Consider the following 25,634-nt stretch of genomic DNA (forward strand, 5'->3'; position numbering starts at 1 on the left):
TTTTTATAGTTCGTTCTTTTGTTGTACTGTTACACCACTGTCCCAGGTTAGGGGACGGGTTCGAATTCCGCTAACAGGTTTACCCCCCCCCCCCTTTCCACACACACATTCTGTATGTATGGAGTCTGTAATTCAGTGGTAGTCCGGGCTTGTATATGTGTTACATATTTGTTTTTCGTTCATTTTTTGTTTGTTTGTATACAAATAAAGCCGTTAGTTTTCTCGTTTGTAATGTTTAAGGCCTTTTATAGCTGACTATACGATATGGGCTGTGCTCATTGTAGACTGAGGCCGTACGATGACCTATAGTTGTTAATTTCTGTGTCATTTTGGTCTCTTGTGCAGAGTTGTCTCATTGGCAATCGTACAACATCTTCTTTTTTATATGTTTAAGTATGTTTTCAAAGTTAAACACTTTTTATAATATACACTTCAATATAAACTGTAAATTGTGACTAATGATAAACAATGCCTAACAAACAATCTAAAGTATAAAATCTTAATTTAAAATACGTTAAAAAAGTGTCAGCAAAAATTGAAATAAATATTTTAGAGTTATCTCCCCTTACTCGTAAAAATAGGTTTTTATCGAATAAAATAATTAGGAGACACAGACTATTTTTTTACAAAAACAGAGCAAACGAATTTCGTTTCCATGTTGTGTCTGCGTACATTTTAAATTTTTACGCGGAAAATACTAATCTCAACATATACTGAATAAATGAGGAAACCCATGTGTATTGATTGTTGAAGAAAGTAAACGATGATGACTGTTACACGATTCAAGCAACTTGTTGTCGGCTTGCTGTCGTCCTTCGAGCATATCGCATACCTTTTTATTCATATCGAAGAATATACATATTTTATTTATTTTCAATGTTTGTTTTGTTTTAGTTTGTATTAAAATGTTAGCAATAACTTAACATTTTCAATCTGATTAAAGTATAAATATCTTGTGTTTCCAAGCTTTGCCAACAAGGTTCTAAATATTGGTTTTACTTTTCTAAGCCTAAGTCGGTTATAAGGCGCTATATATGTTGGTTGTTTAGCTTTACACCCTACATGTTTAAAAAAACAGTATGTTGCTAGAGATAGAACCATGCAGCTTACTTGTCTAGATTGCAACTGACAATAAGCAGCACTATTACAACTATCAATCAAATAAGAGAAGTGTGGAAATATTAAGCATACTAATTTATCATCTATATACAAAGGATAGGGGATGATAGTCACTGATTGTACATTAAACCAATCGTTGGTGCTTTCCTAAACTGGGTTAACCCTGTGGAAAACTTTTATTATAACATGTATATAGATAATATTAGAAGATGTGATTTGAGTGTGCATGAGACAACTCTCCATTCAAGTCACACTTTGTAAAAGTAAACCGTTATAGATCAAATTACGGACATCAACACGGAGCAGTGGTTCACACCGAACAACAAGTTTTGAAGGGCTCATAAATGTCTAGACTAAGTGTGAAACAGACTAGTGTTCACAGGAACATATTAACCGGAAAACAAACAGTCTAGTAAGAGAGGGACGAAAGATACCAAAGGGACAGTCAAACTCATAAATCTAAAATAAACTGACAACGCCATGGCTAAAAATGAAAGAGACAAAGAGACAAACAATAGTACACATGACATAACATAGAAAACTAAAGAATAAACAACACGAACCCCACCAAAAACTAGGGGTGATCTCAGGTGCTCCGGAAGGGTAAGCAGATCCTGCTCCACATGTGGCACCCGTCGTGTTGCTTATGTGATAACAAATCCGGTAATCTACATTGTATGTATTTTATAAAAGAACGAGACACACTTATGGACCACATCAACTGTATTTATTGCGAATACACCGTCAATATGATCACAATATTGATCAGTTTATTACTTTCAGTGCTATGTATAGTAATGTATGTGTTTTGGCAACGTGTATGTATAATGTAAATGTATCTCTGATCATTATTTTCTTTGCTCCTATAAATAATAATTCCCCTTTGCATATAAAATTATTCTTGACGATTAGTTATTAAGTCCAAAAAATAATACCACAAGTTGAGATATTCACCATACATGTATATATATATTATTCTACACGTGCAGTATTCTGTCAAAAGATAACATGATCTTACTTTTATGTATTACCGCAAACTTCTAAATATTAACTGTCTGATAAAATACAATGAATTGGAATAACAAAAACTTCCTGTGAATTGTAAAAGAATTTTAACACATGTTCATGTGAATCGATTTGATCACATTTCTTAAGCTTAGAGAAATACTTTACTTTAAATTTGTTTTCTTGTTTCATAAAAGAAACAAATGGAAAGGTAAAACCCAGATTCTTTCAACATTAAGGTGAGCAGGATACTTGAAACACGAGACTAAAGAAATGGTCTGTTTTCTTCATATGTTCATAGGTAAATTGAATTTCGGGTTTTTATAAATTTTAAGATGTTTTTAACCAATTTTGTCTTACCAAAGTGTATGTTGTTGGATGTTTTGTAAGTATATTCTTTTTATCAGAGACCTGTTAACTTGGCCATACTGTTTCATTTACAAGTCAGCTAGCATTAATTTTAATGATTGATTGATGTTTGACGCAACTTGCACCTTTTTATTTGTGTGGAAGACGGAGTGCCCAGAGAGAAGGATATACATTCGGACTACATACACAAAGGTTTCGGTCCCCGTGTCAGAATTTCTTCTTAGGACTTAATTTTTGGCTCTCCCTTGACACCATTTCTTGAGAAGCCCGTCATGCATTAAATGCAGGTAGTACAATGGTTTAAACAATGTACAATGGTTAACATGACGGAACTAGTTATCATGCATATATTCCTTTATTGATATATGCATGTCCATATAGTATTTTCGATTAAGTGTATATAAGTCATGTTGAATTGTAGACAAAAGGTTGTCAATTAAGCATGTTGCTAATAACTCAATCATTTCGCTATGCATTTAACCTATGTAATGCTCCAGAATTATTTTATTGTCTGCAAAACCATGTAAAATATAAATATAGGATTTTCAAATATGTCGCTTGTTTAAATACAGATCTTTTTATAATAAAGACAAATATTTTACATACATACATTCTGGAAAATTATACAATCATGTAAAATTTCACATGTCTTTCTGAAAATGATAGTTGCATCAAACAAAATCTTATCAGATATACATTTGAGTCTTCGAGAATATTATTTTATACATGATAAGTTGCTGAAGCATTTCCTAATAATCATGATGAAAATAACGTTGTGGGAAGGAACCCTATTAGATCCAAAATTTAGCATCTTATTTCAAATATTAAAAACAGTTTTTAGTTAATACATTATAAACATATTTAAAGGTAAATACTAGTAGAACATTTGTAACCGAGATTTTTAAAACTTGTTATAAAGGACTGATTATCAGATCCTTATAAAAGAAAAAAATAATAATACATGTTTTTCCGTCCTCGTTCAAGCCTACACAACAAAGAGCGAAGGGTTCAAAAATATCTTTATAGTAACTTTTCTTTTAAAAATTGTTGTATCGTCTGTCAACGGAATGAACAATATATTTCTGATAGATAAAAAATAAATGAAAATGAAGCTGCTTTTAGTTCTCCTTACCCGAAGTGAGCATCTCTTACCACTTGTTGTACGTCGTCCGTCGTTGTTAACTTTTGCAAACCTCTTCTCCTCTGAAACTATTGATTCAACTGAAACTATAATTGGCAACAATTACATGTACCATTAGAGGATTTTGTTTAAGATAAGTGTCTGATGACTCCACTAGCCAACCCAGATGCCTGGCCGACTTTGCTAGAAATAGAACATTGAGGGAAGAATACAATTTGTGTTTCTAATCTAGATAAAGAAAATACGACAAGGACAAAAATGTTGGTAATGAAGAGATCTTTGTTTTCTCTGAACCGTTTTTAGGAGTTAATATTGTCCTGAAATGATGATTTTATACAAACTTTAAAAAAAAAATCCCTGCTAGCTTGAATATTATATAAGGGGAACTTTATATTGCAAAACAAGCAGTAAAACAAGTTCTACAATTAAGTCAACATGGTTGATATCTTCTTTGATCCCTTAGTGAAGTTGGATCATTCCTTTTAATGACAATCTTTACACATAAATAGAGTGTAAATCTTATAAATATTATAGAAAGTAAGAAACTTGAATAGAAAAAATGACCAGCAAGACAAGGTATACCAAAAGCTTGTCTGACGCCCCCTTATTGGAGTTATTGCCCATCGATGATGATTCTGACAAATTGTTTACGCTTTGAAAAAAATACCACTTAAATAGACAAAAACAAACTTAAAATTGTGAATGGAAATAGGGAATGTGTCAAAGAGACAACAACTTGACCATAGAAATAACAACAGCAGAAGGTCACGAACAGGTGTTCAATGCAGCGAGAAATTCCCGCACCCGGAGGCGTCCTTCAGCTGGCCCCTAAACAAATATATACTGGTTCAATGATAATGAACGCCATACTAATTTCCAAATTGTACACAAGAAACTAAAATTAAAATGATACAAGACTAACAAAGGCCAGAGGTTCCTGACTTGGGATAGGCGCAAAAATGTGGTGGGGTTAAACATGTTTATGAGATCTCAACCCTCCCCCTATACCTCTAGCCAGTGTAGAAAAGTAAACGCATAACAATACGGACATTAAAATTCAGTTCAAGAAAAATCCGAGTCTGATGTCAGAAGATGTAACCAAAGAAAATAAACAAAATGACAATAATACATAAATAACAACCGACTACTAGCAGTTAACTGACATGCCAGCTCTAGAGTTCAATTAAACTGATTGAAAGATTATGATTTCATCATATGAATATCAGGCACAATCCTTCCCGTTAGGGGTTTAGGAGCATACCATCATAACATATATGGGAAGAACATAACCCGTATCATGCCAACAACTTGTTTTTGAATAAAGGTGTTTAGTTCCGATGCAAAGACCCTATAAGTGAATCAATATTAACGCCAAAATATGCAATCTTTAATGACCTGACAACAGTATCGTAACTATTATATCCCTTCTAAATAAGTCTATTTAAAGGTTTTGTTAGTTTCTGAGGTGAATACTGACATTTTTGTGCTTTAAAGAATATTTCCTTAAAAAATTGGATGTGAAATACCCGAACGTATAAGAAGTCTGCATGTTGAGCTATATTTACGAATTATGTCCTTATACCGATGATGAAATTTAGTAAATGTTTTGACTAGTTTGTGATATCGAAAACCCTGGTGTAAAATTTTTTCAGTAATACATAAATTTCTCTCGTTAAAATCTACAACATTGTTACAACACGAGCGAATCGTACAAGTTGAGATATATAAACACCGTAAGATGGTGACAAGGGAACGTCACCATCTAAAAATGGATAATTAACGATAGGCAATGAAAAATCATCTCTTTTATCATAAATTATAGTATGAAGCTTTCTGTTAGTGATATAGATATCAAGATCGAGGAAAGGGCAGTGGATATTGTTAGTATTAGCTTTATTTAAAGTAAGTTCAACAGGCTAAATTTCTTTAGTATACATATTGAAGTCGTCATTATTGAGCGCCAAAATATCATCCAAATATCTAAAAGTATTATTAAATGTGTTTATCAGATGTAGTTTCGATGGGTCTTTGCTGATTTTTGTCATAAATTGTAACTCATAGCAATACAAAAAACAGGTCCACAATAAGTGGTGCACAGTTATTCCCCATTGGAATTGCGATAACCTGACGGTATACGCAATCTCCAAAGCGAACAAAAATGGTATCTAGTAAAATTTCATTGAATACTAGTAAGCAACTGGTTCTACAAATAAGTCAAACATAATTTAAATCGTCCGATGATCCCTTATTCGAAATATTCTCCTTAATAACGATTTTTAACTAATTCGAATTCGTCAATCCGGGTCAAATTCACTTTACTGTCCAAACGGCGTTAACTTTCAATTCGTATCAACAAAAAACGTATTTCTAATCTGAATTGGATAATTCGAGTTAGCCAATTCGAATTAATTCGAATTAAAAAAAAGAGTGTTTGAACACAATAAGCGAATTCGGATCGAATTCAATTCGAATTAAATGTACGTGTGAACGAGGCATTAGATACGCAAAAAAGGATCACGCGTGTTTAAAAAACCTTTCGTGATCCTCTCATTCAACCTTGAAAATGTGGAGACAGAAATTTCATAGGCTGATGTAATAACAAGAAAAGAAAGTAGAACGAAATATAATTATAAGATCCTTGTAAACAAATCGTGCAAGGACCCACGAAATGTATTTAAATCAGATTGGTCTCTGTAAATAAAAATAGGAAGATGTGATATGATTGCTAATGAGGCATCTATCGACCAAAGTTCAAATGATCTGTATGCATATCTCTGCAATATTGTGGACACCAAATAACGTACATTAATATGCAAATCAAGAGTAGACGTAACTTTTACTTACGTATCGTGTCCTCCCACTATCTTTGAACATGAAGTAATTAGTGATTTAATTAAGCTTTTAAAGAAAAAATACTAAATGTCTTCTCATTCGCATTGTATACGTATTTGCTATTTAAAATTTTATAACAAATACGTATTGCAACTTTTAGTTGTATGACATATCCCGTCAGTTTCATTTTTTGTTGCGGATATGTTGCATGGCAGTAACGTTTCACGATTTCATGGGCTATTTGAAAATGTTGCAAATATTCGTTTAGCTGACTTAACTACCTACGTCATCTAAGCTTTACTTCCAACATTGAACCCGGTGTCGCTAACCCTCTACTGTTATATTCATATATTCTAATTCAATATCGTTAGTTTTTAGTATAACTTCATTCATTGTTCTGAATTCAAGAGTCAATTTAACTGTTCTGAATTGAAGTAAACAAGTCTAGAAAAATTCTAGATGATATTATTGGCCTAATTTGTGTTTTTATTTGAATTAAAGGCGGCTAAAATAATGTGTATTACAAAAAATCTTTAACTTGATTAATACTGAATAGTCTGGTTATGATAAACTGAAATCGAGAGGGAACTGTTCCTAACACTACAGTGGATTGGACAGGCGATCTTACTTCCCACTTCCCTACAACTCGATTCCCATTTCCCGCTCGCCTACATTAAATATGCTCCCCTCTCCCCTATCTAGTTTTCGGCACATGACTCCCGCTTCCCTTCCATAGACTCGCTTCCCATCCCGCATTCCCATGTAACCTTAACCTTGTCCATCCCCTTGTGTTTTTCCCTGAAATGATAGAACAAAACAAAGATATTAAAAATGTCAACAATTTCGAAGTTATCATCTTTGCAATAATGTGTCGGTTTAGTTTTGCTGTATATGTATTCAAGCTTTCAGCCGGATGTGGTCAGAAGGGATACGTTAATTCCGACACCTCGTGTATGGACCATTTCACGCACTTGTTGCAAAGAAAATGTCTGCCTCTCGATTGTCCATATTATCTGTGCAACATGAGTACTTCATTTGAGGCAACTTTCTTTACAAAATCTAGCAATTAGGTCAATTGTTTATTTCAAATAGTTCTGAGTATGCTAGTTTGCCACTTGACGTTTAAGCAAACAAAATCAATCAATCAATCATGTCAATAATGATTCTTGTGTATATTAGTAGGGAGAATTGACATGACTTTTGTACCGAGTACTGTACAATATATATCTTAAATTCTTAATGCAATTTGTATTTTTTACGTACGTTGCTTTGCTACAATTGAGTACATATTTTTATAATTTAAATAATGCAAACCGACGCTAGCCTCCGGATGCGATATTTTTTCGATGGCTGAAAAAACAAATTGGTAGCCTTTGCATGTTTTCTGCTCTTTGGTTGGATTGCTGTCTGTTTGACACATTCCCGTTTCCATTCTCCATTTCATTTTTTGTTCTATTACGATTCAATTATAAAGATATTGAGATTTTAACTACATGTACCTCAGGCATTGTTAATTTTAGACTAACTTGACTGTTTAAAAAAAAAAAAAAAAGAAGATTCGGTATGATTGCTAATGAGACAACTCTCCACAAGAGACCAAAATGACGCAGAAATTAACAACTATAGGTCACCATACGGCCTTCAACGATAAGCAAAGCCCATACGCATTGTCAGCTATAAAAGGCCCCGAAATGACAATGTAAAACAATTCAAAAGAGAAAACTAATGGCCTTATTTAAGGTCGTTTTTTGTTTTATAGCTATTATTTTTTCAGCGTATTTACGCACTCCGGCCTCCAAGCGTTTTAAAAAGTTTTAGCGTTCCTGATGAAGGTAATGCAAAAAAATGTTTTGGACGTAAGCAATTTATAATTGTTGATTTCATTAGCCAGTCTGCGTTGACGAACCAAAAGGCAGCAAGTATTATTTTGCATTGAAAGAAACTGTCTGCAATTTTACTTAAAAATTTGACACATCTTTTTTTGCAATTGCTTTAGGGTGTAAAAGCATTGACCAAAGCTTTGTATGAAGCGCGGAAGAGCGCAAGTTCAGCGCTTTTACGACCCTATAGAATTACTTAAAGAAACCTTACATTCTTAATATTAATACATATTAATGGTACAACCGTGACATTGCAATTCGAATTAAAACTTTCAATTGTTTTTCTATGCATTGTTTTAAGGTTGTCATTGAGACCACGCGCAGTCATATATGTTGCAATTAATACGGAAATAAAATTTTACTTTTACAATGCTTCAGCCAATCAAATTACAGAATCGTATGCATCTTCTATTAAATGTAATTATAACATTTTATTGATTTTTAACACTTTATTGATATGATATTTATGGCCACCACTGACAGATATAGGTTATGATATCTATCTGTTATTTGCTGTCGACAACTTAACTTGTATTAAAATGCAGACGAACTGTCATTTAAAATGTGTTGGTTGAATTTTAATTATCTTAAATCAACCAATAGAAATTCATAAACATGATCAATATTGAAAGCCACGAACTGTTGCCAAAAATACGATTGTATACCTTAATGTATATATCGGTATTAATTTGCACATGTACTTTAAAAAAATAATTTGAAGGACAAGCATAATTATAAAAATATAGACGATGTGTTATGATTGCCAATGAGAATATTTTCCTCCATGCAGAGACATAAAGACGTAGAAGTAAGATACTTGGTGCCTAGGACGACCTTGCACAATGCGCAAAACCCACATCGCCCGACAAGCTATAAACGGCACCGACATGACAAATGTAAAACAATTTAGTTAAAAAAGCTGATGACCTGGTTCATGAATAAAATAATAAACGAAATAAAAAAAAATTAAAAAAAATTATGATACACATCAACAAACGATATATACATGTATATAGGCACTGAATTACACGAGAGACACAAAGATACAGGCTCCTGATTTTGGACGATCACATAATGCTGCAATTGTAAACAAATTTGCCTTTAATTGACAAATAAATGTTTTGGTGTTTAAAAGATGTATGAACACTAATGACGGCCAGTTTTTATTGATGAATGAAGCCGGAGTGTCCAGAGAAAACACAGTGACCTTCAGTAGGAAAACTGACATTAAAATAAGATAGAAGTCGAACGCACATGTCACGTGCGGGATTTTGAATTCAGAACTTCCGAGTGTACATGCAACTCATACAGTAAATTAACTGCTTAAAACCTTTGTCTCAAAGACCTGTGATGAATACGAGAACTATTCTGAATTTAATCAGAAAATAGTTTGGTCCTTTTGCATTCACTTATTTGATTGTCAAGGACGATCAATACAATGATGTGGTGACCTTCTTGACTGTAGCTAGACCGTTCATGACTTTTTCATGACTTTGTGTGTTAATTGCACATGATATGCTTTAGATAGGCAAATGGGAAGTTTGTTGGCATATCAAACTGGTTTAATCCGGTTACATTTTGTGTCTGTACCAAAAAGGTTAGCTGGTACATTTTTGGTTCGTGTATTTATACTCATGCATTGAACGTTGTTTATGTCCTTTGGGTTCTCAAATATGTTTGGAAGGTCATGTTATACTTTTTAATGCATTAGTAAGCTATTTTCCATGGATAATTATACACTGAATGATGAGTACTGTTATTCTAACACCACGTGTTAGCTCGAATAATACAATCCTGTAACAGTGTTGGCCAATAACGAGGGGGAGGACAGGGGTAAGGGAGACAGGGAGAAAGGGGGTAGGAGAAAGGAGAAAGGGGGTGGGAGAAAGGAGAAAGGGGGTAGGAGAAAGGAGAGGAAGGCTGGGAGAAAGGAGAAAAAGTTGGAGAAAGGAGAAAAAATAAAATATCTCTCCTTTAAAAAAATGATCTAATATATCAAGAAAAAATATCTCAAAAGGAGATGTTTTATTCTAATGGGAGAAAGGAGAACGGGGGTAGGAGAAAGGAGAAGAGGGGTGGGAGAAGGGTATCCCTCTGTCCTCCCCCTCAATAACTATGGCTTTTTTAATGTAAACTATGCAATATGATGTTTGTTCATTGTTGAAGGCCATACAGTGACTAACAGTTATTATATTCTATGTCATGTGGTCTCTTGTGGAGAATTGTCGAACAGGCAAGCATACCACATCTTTTTTTATATGTACAGACTCTAATATTCAGAGGCGGATTTAGGGGGGGGGGGGCAGTGGGCCCAGGCCCCCCCCCTTTTTGGGAAAAAATTTGGTTGCTTGTATAGGGAATCACTGAAGCGGGCCCCCTCTTAAGTCAGTCAGTGGGCCCCCACTTGTGAAAATTTCTGGATCCGCCACTGATATTTGATATACTATATGTTCATTAAAATTATTAAATAATTACAAACAAGTAATTTATTTTATTCATTTATTTATGAATTATAAGAAGGAATACACCATTACAATAAATTAACACGCATATAAATTAAACAATAAGCACCATTGGAAAGCAGAAATCATTTAGCAGTTCCCGTTTTTAACACAGATCTCATTATCAACAATAGTTATACAAAGAAATTAAAATTGTATAAGTCTCATCGATCACCTAGAAGTACACCATTTACCGTAAAGTACTAGTAATATATTTGTACTATTAACTGCAAGCTGTTCTTGTAGTCTTGTAACTATTAACAGTTTTTCGTATTTTGTTGGTTAATGAGAAAAGGTAAAACAAAGCTTCTGTAAATGTTATATGAAGAACTCACAATCCATGATAAGGAACACACTTGGTCTATCTGCAAAATGCTTTCGAAAAAGATAGACCAACTGTGATATGGCCATGGAAGTGTCTTGTAACACGCAAAACAGATGGAAATTTCAAATCATTCGTGAACATGAGTCCGAGAGTAAACTAGCTCTGAAATCAAAGTGTGTGTCTTCATTTTCAAGTCTGATTTGTTTTAGTCCAAGTTTCTGTAGCATACTTGAAAATAGTCCAGTTTGTGTGATGGTTCTGTGAAGATCTTTTGATAACCAATCACAGTCGTTTTCAAAATCGTATCCAGCTTTGTACAGTTTTTGACACATGGTAATGGAAGGTTCGCTTGTCCTATGAACTGCCAAGTATAAAGCACTGCATCCAAAGTTATCCACAATATTAACATCACATTCGTATCGAATCAAATGGTTGCATATTTTATCGCTACCTTCTCGCAGACCAACCAACAATGCTGTCTTTCCTGTACACTCGATTTCATCCAAATCAGCACCTACAAAAACAAAGATATCACTATAAGTAACATGTTAAATATGTATTTGCTTGCCACAATATACGTAGTTCTAATTAAAACTCACTTGGCCAACTATAATTGTAGATGTCAGAGTACTTTATCGCCTAATTCACTTCACAAATTAATTTGAAGTGAACATTTAATTTGCATTTTACTTGTCATGAGATGTTTTTCATTAATATAGATTCAAACTAGGATTTAATAGTACTTTTAGCTCAGATATGAGCCGCTGGCATGGTGAAGTTGTTTATTATCTTAAAAGTTTTCTGTGTAATGTTTTTTTTTATTTAAATGGTATTGCTCTTATATATGCATTTCGTTCGTGTACTAACAATTTTGCATTGACTATTTTTTGCACATATAAAAAACAAAGATAAAAAGAAGATGTGGTATGATTGCCAATGAGACAACTCTCCACAAGAGACATTTACATGTACATTTAAATATACTCAGAAGTCATATTTACCTGATTTGATGAGAAGTTTTGCTGTATCAATATCACCAAACAAAGTGGCTCTGATAAGAGGTGTCTGACCCAGAAGGTTCTTGCAGTTTACATCGCAATCTGAAAAAATAAAATAGAATATTTATAAGATGCAGTTCATGTGTTAGATTGCATGATGGAAATATGATTTAGCAAGCCGTCTGCATTGTCAATTCAATGAGATCCCTGTTTGTTTGCGATTACATGTAAATAAGCTTTTCATAAACTTGTAAATTGCGATTTGATAACTTATTAAATATTGCTTACATACACATGTATTCACTAGGTTTTACAGTTTGCATTGTTAGCTTCAATTACGATATTTACTCAGATTTAAAACTTTTGAACTATAATTTAGATCAAAACTTACCATAATCTATTAATAGTTCAACAATATCCATAAATGCGTTGTCGATTGCTTCATGTATCGGGAATGTTAATGTACTATCAGCAATATTCGGGTCAGCACCATTTTCCAATAAATGGCGTAGTAATTCCTTATTGCCATATTTTGCAGCAAAATATAAAGATGTTCGACCTTTGCTGTCTGTTGCATTGATATCTTCTTTCACTTGTTCACAAATAATTGGTGTTGAGCTCGACCTTCGATGACCTCTCGCCCTGTTCATGAGGACGTCGTCCTTTTCTTGCACACAATCCTCTTGTAAAGAACGAAAACTCATTTTTGCAGATGATGTTTTCTTTGAATGTTTCTATCCGATCGATTAGAAAGTTGTAACGAATCTGTTAAATGCTCTGGTTTATATACTACATGAAGATATAAACATGCGACCGCAAATTATATATGCAAATTAGGCTTGTACTTGTCACGATGTCAAATTTACGGTAGTTCATTCAGGAAGTCGGTCTTGAAATTTTGATTAATTTTGTCAACATTTCCCGCCATATTAGTCCTGTTTACAAGAAATGTTCGATTTACCGTCAATACTAAATGATTGGCATGTAATTTATGAGATTCAAAACTGTCCAATCAAATGACTGATAAAATAGAAATCATCCAATGAATGGACTGAAAAGGAGAGCATACCAAGGACGTAACAATTAAATTTCGAGATCTTACTAGAACATGTGAATGATCGATAGATCGAAATCACTACATTATTCAAAACTAAAAATTGAATTTAAAATGTTTAATTAACAATTTAGATTCTGTAAGAGATGTTTTTATTATTATTTTATAGTATCAGAGAGGCGAGAAGAGGACGAATTCCTTATTTTTATTAATGATACTTACTGGTACCTAGATATATATTTGAGGGATATCGTCAGCTATATTGTCAGCATCTATCAATAGAAAATAGACTTATGCAAGTGCTCAACGTTCTATACTTTGGTATTACTAGTGTTTTGATTTCGTTTTGATTTCTTTTTATTGATTTTTATTAAAAAAAAAAATAAATAAAATGCACTAATGATATAACAATATTTAAATCCTGATATGGAAATCGACACTCTATCTGTCTGATTTTATAATCTCTATTTATCTAAACAAAAAAACAAAAAAACAAAAAAAAAAGAAGATTATACTAACACTGCCATAAATATTTCAAGACGGTAGCATTTCATTTGTAAAATTGCAGATCAACGAATTTCAAACCGAAATTTTGCGAAATAATAATGAAATCTAGGATGGTAGTATACAAAGTTGATTGATCATTTCACTTTCTCTGAACTGCAGGACAATTTTATTTAATACGCATAGATTCTTGACGGAGTTACATTTGTAATATTGAAAGGGCTTATAACAACATAATAAATTATATTTCATATACAATGTTGACAAAAATGTATGGCAATAAAATATTGAATTGCATTAGATGTTAATAAAGCTTCAAATGTGTGTCGAAATCCATGACTTTGTACAGTAATTTAAGTTTTGCTGTAAAATAAACTTTTAAAGCATGATTTTTTGTAAATACTATCAATAATTATTGTACAATATATCTAGCAAGATCATCATCAATACTCGGGCAATAGACCTTTAACATACATTATTAAAAAAAGGTCCAAGATCGTCGACCTGCGGTCAGATCATATATGTACAACCATTACACGGAAGGTTATGGCCAATTAACAATGTGGTTTCCTTTTGTTGAATGATTCTACACAAATACAATTTTTTTTTATCAAATAACCTTTTAGAATACTGTGGTTATATTTTATTGCTTTTTATTTTCTCATAAATGTTTGTGACATTGATTTGATAACGATCAAAGATTAATACACCGACATAGATGAACACAACCTTACAATTAATATACTAATTAAATGATTGATTGAATGTTGTTCGCTGTACATGTATTGTCCAACAGTTCATACATAATCAGGTCAGGAGTAGAAAAAATATAAATATTAACCATAAATATAAAAGTGGGCATTACAAAATGATCAACTTCAATGAAAATGATGACTGCAACTGAAAATTGCAGATTTGTTTGTTAGCTTCTGAGATACGTATGCGTACAATACCCTCAACAAGTGCTGTCATATGTTTTCTAAAGTGCATGGCACTTCAAACTGTTAACGATCAGAGATTAATACGCGGTCAAAAATATGCGACAACTCTCCAATTTCTATATTAATTACATGATTGATTGGGTGTTGTTTTCTTTGCATTTAATGTCTAATGTTTCATGTATGATCAAGCATAAAATGGAACATTTTAGCAGTACCCGCTTTTTATATTTATTGATAGTATGTTCTACTTTAAACTATGTGAACGACGAAGGGCAGTGTATTGAGACTGCAGCTAAAAAAAAATTGATAGGAGATAATTTGTGGCTTTTGAAATAGGACACAATATGACAAAACCACCCAATAGTTCCTTTACCAACGATATGCATCGGAACATAGTGTATACATCCCGAAAGGTCGACCATATATGTGCAAATTATAGTTATACATGTATACACTGACCACCTTTATGGATTCCTTAATGGGTACTCGTGCCTGTTAGAAATTGGAAATATTTACTTAATGCATATTTTGTTTACCATTTTTTAATTTATTACATATGTATAAATATATTTCACAAAATCTATAGCACTTCTCATACAAAACACCATATGTTGACCTTCAGCTATGCAACATGTAAGTTGAGTCATTTTAGTTCGTAATGTTGATAATGATCATGGATGTGTATACACTACATCTCATATATGGGTCATAGCATTGCATCAATAACTCCGAAATTTATTCAATTAGACAAACGAACAGAGTACTTGATAAACCTGATGCCAATTGTAATCCATAAATCAACAAATCTTTTACATGATAGGAAATGAACACATAAATTATGAACGGCATCTATATATATTAATAGATGCAAATACTAGATATTGAAATATACTATACTGTGCACCAAGCTTTCAGAATAAAAAATGTTACGATTATGATAATTACTGGCCGTCTCATACTTTTTCAATATTACTAAACGGCAGCGTTTGTACTTATTAACACTGTAAATTATGCATGTAGTTCACTATTGAATAGCAATCAGACACAAGGTCAGTGCAAATCGAGTTCAAGTTTATAAAAATAAATGACTACCTATTGCAATATACGCGACAATTAGATTATGTAACCTCAAGGTGGAAGGTGTAAATTATAGGAATTGCGTTGTCTCTTTAATAGATTTCATAAGCGATGCAAATGGAAAGTTTTAGTCTGACATTTCTTCTGTTTTTTATGTTCCTGATTTAAACATTGATGAATGTGTCTGTTGACACGTTCAATGAAAGCTAGAGCATCGTTATGCATGTTCCAATGAAATATATTTAGCATAGAATATAAGTCTTTTGTAGACGAAACGTGCGTCTGGCGTACAAAAGTATTCTGGTATCTATGATGAGTTTAATGGTGCAATTGGACTTGCTTAAATAAGCCATAGCAATGTTATTTGGTGTTAGCTACCATCGTTCCTATTCAGATTTAAGTAACCTGTTATTAAAGTTGCATCATATTGAATGGTAAATTATCGTAAATGGGCAATACAGTTTCTTTTAGATGATATCTGTAACATTCATTAGGTATTCTGTAAGAGCTGTCTTGCATTTACTTATGGAGAAAGCTTTCACGAAAATGTCGTAACTGTACTGTATATATTTTTAGAACACATTCTTACAAATAAAAAAACATAAATGTTCTCCTAGTAAATAATCGAATGATTAAAACTGACGTGAATTCATTGTCAAAAATTTGTTTTTTGAAAATGTACTGAAACAAATGTGGATCACTCCTATCTAAACCCGAAACATGTAAGATAGAACTACATTTCAACTTTGTCCTTTTTCCCGGAAAATCGTCACCTGTTCGACTCTTTTTCACGAATTCGACCTTTGAAAATATGGTTTATAAGTAAAGAATATGCTGAATATAGAATATATAATCTTGAAATTATTTCTGGGCAATGATTTGCGTCACTGTTAATTTTTCAGAAATATATTTGACAAATTATGGAAGAAATCAGGTTTTAACGAAATTCATCTGCACTTATGACGTCATAGACACATCATCACTTAAAATGCGATAGTTCCAACTCTTTATTTTAATGAAACGATCGCACTAGTCAGCATGTTTTCATCAAATTTTCACAACTTAGTTGGGATAAGAAAAAAAACCTAGAATTTGCAGGACAAAATTATGAGTTTGAGGTTAACTCATCATTGATATAACATACTCCTTTATTCATAACAACTATCAAACTTTGCTCTAAATGAATAACATAATCCGAACTCTAAACCGCATTTGTATTTCGAACTGCTTTGGTCACGCTCGTGCGATGGTACTTAGAACTATGATTTTTGTGTACGTTGTAAATAGGCTTCGACAAAAATAGTCCAAAGATTGTGCAATCGTTTAGAAATGACTACTACAACAGCTATTTAAGGTTATTGTCCATTCAAACCAAAGCTGATATTAGATAATGAAAAACGAGGAAGCTACTTGCATGGTCGAAACAAAATAGCAACAAATACATTCATCTGAAGGGATTGAGAGGGCGGATAAGATTGATCGTCACATTTTTTGTTTTTGAAACTGTAGAAAATATAAGATTATTTATCGGGACACGATATCTATCGTCCTATCAAAGTTCGATATCGGATTACCATCTCAATCACTACGTCCATGTTATATAACAAAGCATCAAATGGTCGCTCTTTATCGTGACCATCGCTCTTTAGCGTGACCATCGCTCTTTACCGACCATCGCATTTCAGCGTCCCCACCGCACTTCCGAGTTTTACATATATAGATGCGACTATGATTCCTCGTAGAATATATCTTGAACTCGAAAGCGCTGGCATAATAGAAATATAGATGCGAAAATATTCATAACTTATGATAAACATGCCTTCAAACAACGATTCAATATCGACGACTTGCGGTCAGATCACAAATGAGCAATACCTACACGGAAGGTTATGGTCAAAATTAACATTGTGGTTTCCTTTTGTAGATTGATTCTACACAAACATTTATTTTATTTCTTAATTGTCAAATCAGGTTTTACAATACTGTGGTTATTTTTTATTGCTTTATATCAAGTCAATGGCACAAATACTATATGAAAAAATAAAGAAACAATCAAAGAATATACAGATATTTTTGGGATGTGTGTTTCGATTCGTTGAAATAATGTAGTGCATTGATGAATATATCTAAAACTCATAACATCCTGGACGATGGTAACAATTATATCAAACTTATAAATAATATTACTATTAAATGAAATAAATAAATAGAAGAAGATGCATGCTATTATAATAATGTAATGCATAGCGTAAAGCTATCAGAATCAACAATACTTTAGGTATTTCTAACCATCTCTACTTTTTAATATTAAACTAATTAACATCTGGAAATTATGCACGTAGTTCACCATATGTAATGGCAATCTGCAGAAGAAAAGTCTAGTTCTAGGTTAATGAAAAACAAACTTCCAATTGCAATATACAAGACAGTTTGATTATATAACCTTGTGCTTGGAGTTGTAAATCATGAGCATTGCACTTGTCTCTATAACGCAATTCAAAAGGTAAAGCAGTGACTAAGCGTCGTCCTGCATATTACTAATGACACACATCCTCGATACAATTACATTTTAGTCTTTACAATTTGTGTTTCGCTTCCGTCTGATGTGGAAAGCTTGTGTTAAGAGGCCACCAATATCGTAAATGGTAGTTTGCCTATTTAACTGTTTTGAAAATTAGCGTCACTGATGAGTCTTATGTAGACGAAACGCGCGTCTGACGTATTAAATTATAATCCTGGTACCTTTGATTACTATTGTAGTACTACATTTCTGGAGAAAAAAATGCAAATTAATATCTTATGACAATTGTGCTGCAATATGACAATAAACGAATTTATAAATAATAAATGTAATAGCGAGTATAACAAGGTTTGGAGTTATCATGTACATCAAACTTGCTCTGAACAGGGGTGGCAATTTGATTAAATATTAGTAATTGAAAATAAAAGGATTTAGTGGGTTATCATTTGTTGTAAAGCAATAACACATTACAGACACAACGTTACAAAGGATAGCACGCAATACTATATCAAATTACAAAACAATTCTAAAAACAAGTATGTGACGTCATCAATGACAATACCAAATGTGTAGGCTCGGTCAGGTTCTAAAATGCCCCCTTTTTTAGCTTAAGTTCTAATTTATGATTTATTGACCAATATCACAATGAATCATAGCTTATGCAGCGACAAGATAGGCAATTAGCTATTTGTTGAAAATTTACGTTCCTGCATGTTATTTATGACGTCACAAATAGTACTAGTTTTGATTTTCTGCGAAAAAGTCCATGAAATTGGTAAATTTCCATCAATTATTGGACAGGAAACATAGAGCGCAGGGTCGACAACAAAGAACTTTTAAAAAAGGTTTGTAAATACATTTTACAAGTCTACCTTGAATATTTAGTTTGTCGACGCCTACACTCCATGTTTCCTGGCCATACACTTGGGTGGAATTCGGCTGTTTTGTAAAATTTTGCCAAAATCTCATAAATTGACTAATTTTGGATGTACAAAATGAGTTCTATTTAACTTTCTGACATGTCTTAAAGTCAATTTAAAACATTTTTCATCTTGTTACATTGAACTTTATTATCGGGGGCAAAATATTACCCTTACCGAACTTACTCCTTTGTTTTAAACATTTCTATTGTCATAAATACATCACGAAGGACGCAATTGGCACACATCTTTCTTTTTTAAATGAAACTATTAGACATTTTAACGTATCTTTTCATCAAAATTTCACAAAATAATCGTAATTCTAATATGACGTGCTTCTTAAGCTTTGTAAAGAAACCATACTTTATTATCCAATAAAATTAGTTTGCACATGCGTATATTGACTACGGCAGAAAAATGAATTTCGTCAAATTGATATGCATTTAATGTATTTCCTTAAATTAAACCACTTTCAAACACTAAAATGATACACATTTTGTTACTTATACTTTTACAATGACAACAATGTGTTACAATTCGTAATTGACATATTTGACCTAGATACCGCATCGTTCATGTTGGCTGTTCTAACTTCAAAACCCCTCCCTCTGAAAAACACGTTTCATCTCTCCTTTTAAAAAGGCATGTCATTGTATAGAATAATTTCATTGAAACATATGTTCCGATGATAAAATATAAAATCAAGTATAGGTTATTATTACTGTTGTACTGAAATGACAAAATTGTTTTATATATTTCTGATAAAATGGATTGACCCTAGCAGGGAATCGAACCCCATTCTCCTATAAAAAAAAATAGGCGTAATTACCAATATACCACCAAGGTTTCCAATCCATTTTACAAATGCAACAAGATTGTCACCCAGTATTAATTTTAATCATCATGTAATACAGCATTTGAAATAGTCAGATGCACAAAGGCGTGCCCTTTGATCAACTTTACAAGGTGTAGCCACCGCAAGTATAAATGGATCTCTGTCAAAGGGCCCCTCCTTCCAAGTCTCAAATGTCAGCACAACTTTATCAAGGAATCCTCTATCAAATATAAACATATTTACCAATGCTACACTATTAACCGGCGAAATATTTACGATTAATTTAGTAAAATAAAGACCTACCCGATTCTCCTTGTGCGTCCACCGCCATTGACAATTGACTTGAAAATGTGCGTGTCAGAAATTGACCTCAAAGGAAAAGACTGTTGTAATATAAATTTTCTGTTATATTGTGACTCAAATATTGTTTTAGTTAGGCTGATAAATTAATTTGTTAATTTCTGTTTCAATTTTGAATTTTAGAAACCTACAACTTTGCGAAATTAAACTGGTTTGAACTAGTTGGATAAAAATCGACAGCGAGGTTGATGGAAGAGCCTACACGAAGATCGTACACTTATACACAGCGAACATAGAAATTACCGTAATTGTCCTAATCAGAATCGAAATAATTGATGCCAGCTATACTTTATTTTAGTTTTAACATGGGTAGGCATTATATTCGTGTTATTTTAGCCCTCGCTATCGCTCTGGCAAAAATAATCACGAATATAATGCCTACCCATGTTAAAACTACAATAAAGTATAGCTGGCATCAATTATTTCTTAATTAAAATACATCTGATTTTGAAGCACAAAATTATGAGTTAGATTAAAACGCATCATCGATAGAAATTTACTCCTTTTTTTAAAAAAGTTTTGTAAGCTTTGCTCTACGTGAAAAAAATTATCTGACAAAATAAATAAAAAGCAAATTAAAAGTTTAAGAAATTATTTTTATTAGTTTCGTTAGGATTATGTTGTTTATGAATGTTTAACACACATACTCTCATTTTTTGTTCACAAGCATAACATCACATTCTCCGAAGTTTGTTTCAATTAGAAAAAAACATCAACGTAATATTATATAAACCTCTTTGAACACCACTAATCTACATAACACTACCAACCTGGATGATGATCAAACTGTATGAATAACTGTTCAATGGCAAAGCTATAAAGAAAAAAACTACGGGGTTCTAAAAGTATGTTATACATCGCATCAAAAAAATCAGAATTAACAATATTTTATTTAGAACTAGCTCTCTCTGAAATTTTCAATTTAAGGTGTAATATCATGAAATCATATTACATCATATCCGATTCCATACGAAAAAGGGTAAATAATAATGTTCCTTTGAAATTGACAGTTTATCGGAGTCATAAATATATCTCTTGGGTGTTTCAAAGTCTTATTTGTTTTTCTTTTTGATGTTTCTATAAGATATTTTGGTTGCATCGTAACTAAAGCTTGTACATGTATATGTTCCGGACCATATGAGTATTTGGACCATACGCGTATGGTCATGACCATATGGGTATATACTCATATGATCCGACCATACGCGTATGGTCCGACCGTACGCGTATGGTCGGGGTAATTAACACTATGTTACAGTTTACTTTAAATACGTCTCAACTCTTCATATGGTATGACTGTTCATTAAAAAGACGCTATCATATAGGTGATTTTATATTAATTTATATAATCATAACAAAAAGATTAACTAAAATAATTTAGAAGTTTCAAATAGTTAATTTTATTTACTTGTCAAAACTATCATAAACACATTTTATACCAATGGTCATTGTAGCCGATGGTCATTACCGATGGTTATTACCGATGTGTTACAACGTGTGAATGGCAATATGTCGACTTAAAAAAATATTTCAAAAAATGTCTTAATGAACTGTTACACAAGAAGTCAATTGAAAGTAACACATTTTATTTAAGTTTTCTTGTGAATATGGTGTATTGCAGTCGTGTTACGATATTTGAGATCTAGAGCTTCTTAAAACATCGTAGATATATCGGCCATGGCCCAAGACCTCGGTATCACTGTACGCAGCTGCAAAAAGGCTAACTTTTCATTCGCAAACAAAAGATGTAAATGAAAAGGATCGTGCACAACACGGACTAGTAATTAAATGCAAAAAAAGCTATGATACGGTGTGGAAGTAACTGTCACATCAAGCCTACATGCAAGAATATAATTAGCGATGAAAACTAACTAGGGCATCAATATTTAATTTTTACGTAGTCTTTGAATTATAAAATTAATACATTATCATGTAACCATCTTGCTTTTTAGATAGTTTTTGTATTGATACGTTTATAATGTAATTTGAAAAAAAATACCTATATGGTCCAAATACTCATATGGTCCGGCCCGTTAATAACCAAACGAGTATTATACTCATATGGTCCGACCATACGCGTACGGTCGGACCATACGCGTATGGTCGGACCATATGAGTATACGCATATGGTCATGACCATACGCGTATGGTCCAAATACTCATATGGTCCGGAACATATACAAGAAAAAGAGATGAATATGTTATTGGTTGAATTCCAATGATGGTTATCATCCTATATGCAATGAAATGTTATGTGAATGTCTTTTACTCTTGTACTAGACACGATAACACTTTACCTTTTAAGTTTTTCTTTATTTAAAACACAAACACATTCGAAATTTCTGCACAAATTTTTGAAAAAGTGCAAATGTAAAGACCAATTGGGGAAACAATGGTTGTTTTTACACATATTAAATTTATAAACGTGTGGTAATTATGCACGCAGTTCCACATATGTAATGGTAATCAGAATCGGAGACCATATAAACTCGGGTTTCATGTTTAAAAAAAAAAAAAAAAAGACTTCCAATTACAATATACACGACAGATTAATTATAAAAACACGTGCATGACGTGCTTGGAGTTGTAAATCACTGAATAGCAATTGTCTCTGTAACCCCATTAAATATAAGCGTTGCAAAGTGACATTTTTCGTCTGGCGGATTTTATCATGTTCCTGGCTTTAATTATTTCTGGATATGTCGTGCAAAGGAATGACTAAACATCATCATGTATGATCCGGTCGACGCATGATCCTTCTCTAAAATTAAAGTGTAGACATTGTTTTTGGAATTTGCTTCCATATTCTGGCGTCTGATTGACATACGATCGTAAATATTCTGTTACGATTTTTGTCTTATGTCTGCAATTTAAGTATACAGAAAAATACAGCTTTTTATGATTTATTTTATTCAAATGTAGGGAAAAGATCATAATCAATCTTTAGATATCTATGTTTTATTTTTATGTTTTCGTCTGTTTGATGAGAATGACCGCGGGGATAACTTCTACCATTTGCTGTTTTGGATACCCCTCCTAGTATCTTATCCCTTTTTATATAATATGTTCTTGTAATTATTATTTTGTTTAAGACTATATTAACTTTGACAGCTTAAAAACTCAAAGCTTTTTAGTTATCAGGGTAGATAAAAAGGATAATCAAGTTTTAAATTAGATGTAATGTTAATGCCTTTATTCTGTACTGTATTTTAAAACAAGTGCAATGCCCGAATGTGCTTTTATAATCTGTACGTATTATTTCAAATCCCTTGTAATTTTTGAAATTTCTCTTTAAAAATTTCATTACGTTTCTATAATAGACAAATCATCAAAATAATTTTAAATTGGAATTACACTTGAAACAAACACAATTATCACACCTACTACTTTTTTGATAGTGTAAAACAATAGTAGGCTGTCTTAGAGAACACTGACCCATAGTTTGAGGTCAAAATACGGAAGGCTATTGATATATATGAAACGGTACCAAAAGTTATTTTTAAATTAAATTTATTCTTATCAAAATGTAACAAACATCAACATTGTTTGTTTATCTAATGGCGTTTTCATGTTAAGAATTGCCAGAAATAGAAAACGTATTAATATAATTATCAATTGGATAGGTACAGCAGACACAGTTAAGCAAAACAAAACCATTCCACAATCATTTACAGTCGAAGGACAAACAGGAGCGAATATATAGCTAATAAAATCATGCATTATCATGATTATAAAAACCATGCATGTTTATAATAATACCGAGTGCAGTGGTTGTATTAGAGTAGCTATATCTAAAGAGGCAACAGTAATTTAGATTTACAGTTTATGATGTCTTGTTTTAAGAAGAAGAGAAAAACTAAATAACTTATTAATGAATTTAATAATATTGTGGATAAAAAAAACTGTCTTTGGAACATCAATATTGGTCTGACAATTGTTTATCCCCTAATCTGCGCTTTTAGCCATACCAATATTTTTATTAGTAATATAACCCTTGAAATTCGAAAAAACTTTTATAATAAGTTTATAATGTGTTTCAAATGTCTGGTTATGTAAATGTATTTCAGTTGTTTCCTGTAATTAGTTAATACTTCAGCTTTATCATGTACATCTTTTGTATATTCATTTTATTAAATTTACTGTTTGCAAAAGTATAAATTACTCTAAATTATAGGGATTTTCTGGTAACTAAACAGAAAACCCTTGCCGTTTTTGGCACAACCTTTTGATCTTTTGGTCCTCGATGCTGTTCAACTTTGTACTCGTTTCGGCTTTCAAACTTTTGTATCTGTGCGTCACACATAGGTCTTGTGTGGACAAAATACACTTCTGGCGTATAAAAATTTTGAACTTGTTGCCTTTTGTTGGCTGTTGTTCGTGTGATTCTTTGTCAATTGTGTTCTCCAATTTATTTATATTGTAGTCCTGTGTTGTCATTTTGATGTTATATTTCATATGGCCATAAAAGTGCGAGGTTTGGCATGCCACAAAACCAGGTTCAACCCACCATTTTTTCCTTTAAAAATGTCCTGTACCAAGTCAGGAATATGGTCATTGTTATATTATAGTTCGTTTCTGTGTGTATTACATTATAACGTTGTGTCGTTTGTTTTCTCTTATTTTTGAGTGTAAATTCACATTGCGATAAGACGTGTCCCGGTACTTGTCTATCCCAAATTCATGTATTTGGTTTTGATGTTATATATATATGTTATATTTGTTATTCTCGTGGGATTTTGTCTATGTGTGTTACATTTTAGTGTTATGTCGTTGTTCTCCTCTTATATTTAATGCGTTTCCCTCGGTTTTAGTTTGTTATCCCGATTTTGTTTTTTGTCCATGGATTTATGAGTTTTGAACAGCGGTATACTACTGTTGCCTTTATTTAACCCAAGTTCCTGTTATGTGATAGTACCGAGAAAAGCACACATCGAATCCGTTATAAACTTTGCAAGAAACAATATCCAAACAATTCATCAATATAACATAATTAGTAATTTTACTTCATCTTGCATTGACAACAAAACGCTATAGAAGTTTTTTTCAATATTAATATTAAGGAAAACAAACCCATCCAACCCACCCAACATACAACAGTTGATCGTAGGTGCTACCAAAAAGGGTAAACATATCTATTGGTGGCAAACGTAATAATGCGCACGTCATGTACACAATGGTTAATTAGTTTCATTCGGAAGAGAACAAGACAACCGAAACTTTGTTTCTGGTATAAGATAATTTCAACCAGATAA

At 32.5% G+C, this 25,634-nt stretch overlaps 1 protein-coding gene across 1 annotated transcript; it reads right to left on the reverse strand.

Annotated features, from left to right (window-relative positions):
* Positions 1-10,831: 10,831 nt before the first annotated feature.
* Positions 10,832-13,047, reverse strand: LOC139502976 (serine/threonine-protein phosphatase 6 regulatory ankyrin repeat subunit B-like). Its single transcript, XM_071292647.1, has 3 exons — positions 12,562-13,047; positions 12,174-12,272; positions 10,832-11,686 (listed from the first exon to the last, which is right to left on the reverse strand). Exons 1-3 carry the CDS (start codon positions 12,872-12,874, stop codon positions 11,295-11,297), a joined length of 804 nt encoding a protein of 267 aa, XP_071148748.1. The 5' UTR covers positions 12,875-13,047; the 3' UTR covers positions 10,832-11,294.
* Positions 13,048-25,634: the final 12,587 nt, after the last annotated feature.

Source organism: Mytilus edulis, chromosome 14, assembly GCF_963676685.1.
Source record: "Mytilus edulis chromosome 14, xbMytEdul2.2, whole genome shotgun sequence".
Lineage (NCBI taxonomy): Eukaryota > Metazoa > Mollusca > Bivalvia > Mytilida > Mytilidae > Mytilus > Mytilus edulis.

Bases quoted from the DNA above. Each gene is read 5' to 3' on its own strand.
- LOC139502976 (XM_071292647.1), bottom strand. From the start codon at position 12,874: ATGAGTTTTCGTTCTTTACAAGAGGATTGTGTGCAAGAAAAGGACGAC. The intron at 12,273-12,561 runs GTAAGTTTTGAT...TTATTTTTTCAG, and splicing joins TGAACTATTAATAGATTATG to ATTGCGATGTAAACTGCAAG. The intron at 11,687-12,173 runs GTAAATATGACT...TTGTTTTTGTAG, and splicing joins AAAACTTCTCATCAAATCAG to GTGCTGATTTGGATGAAATC.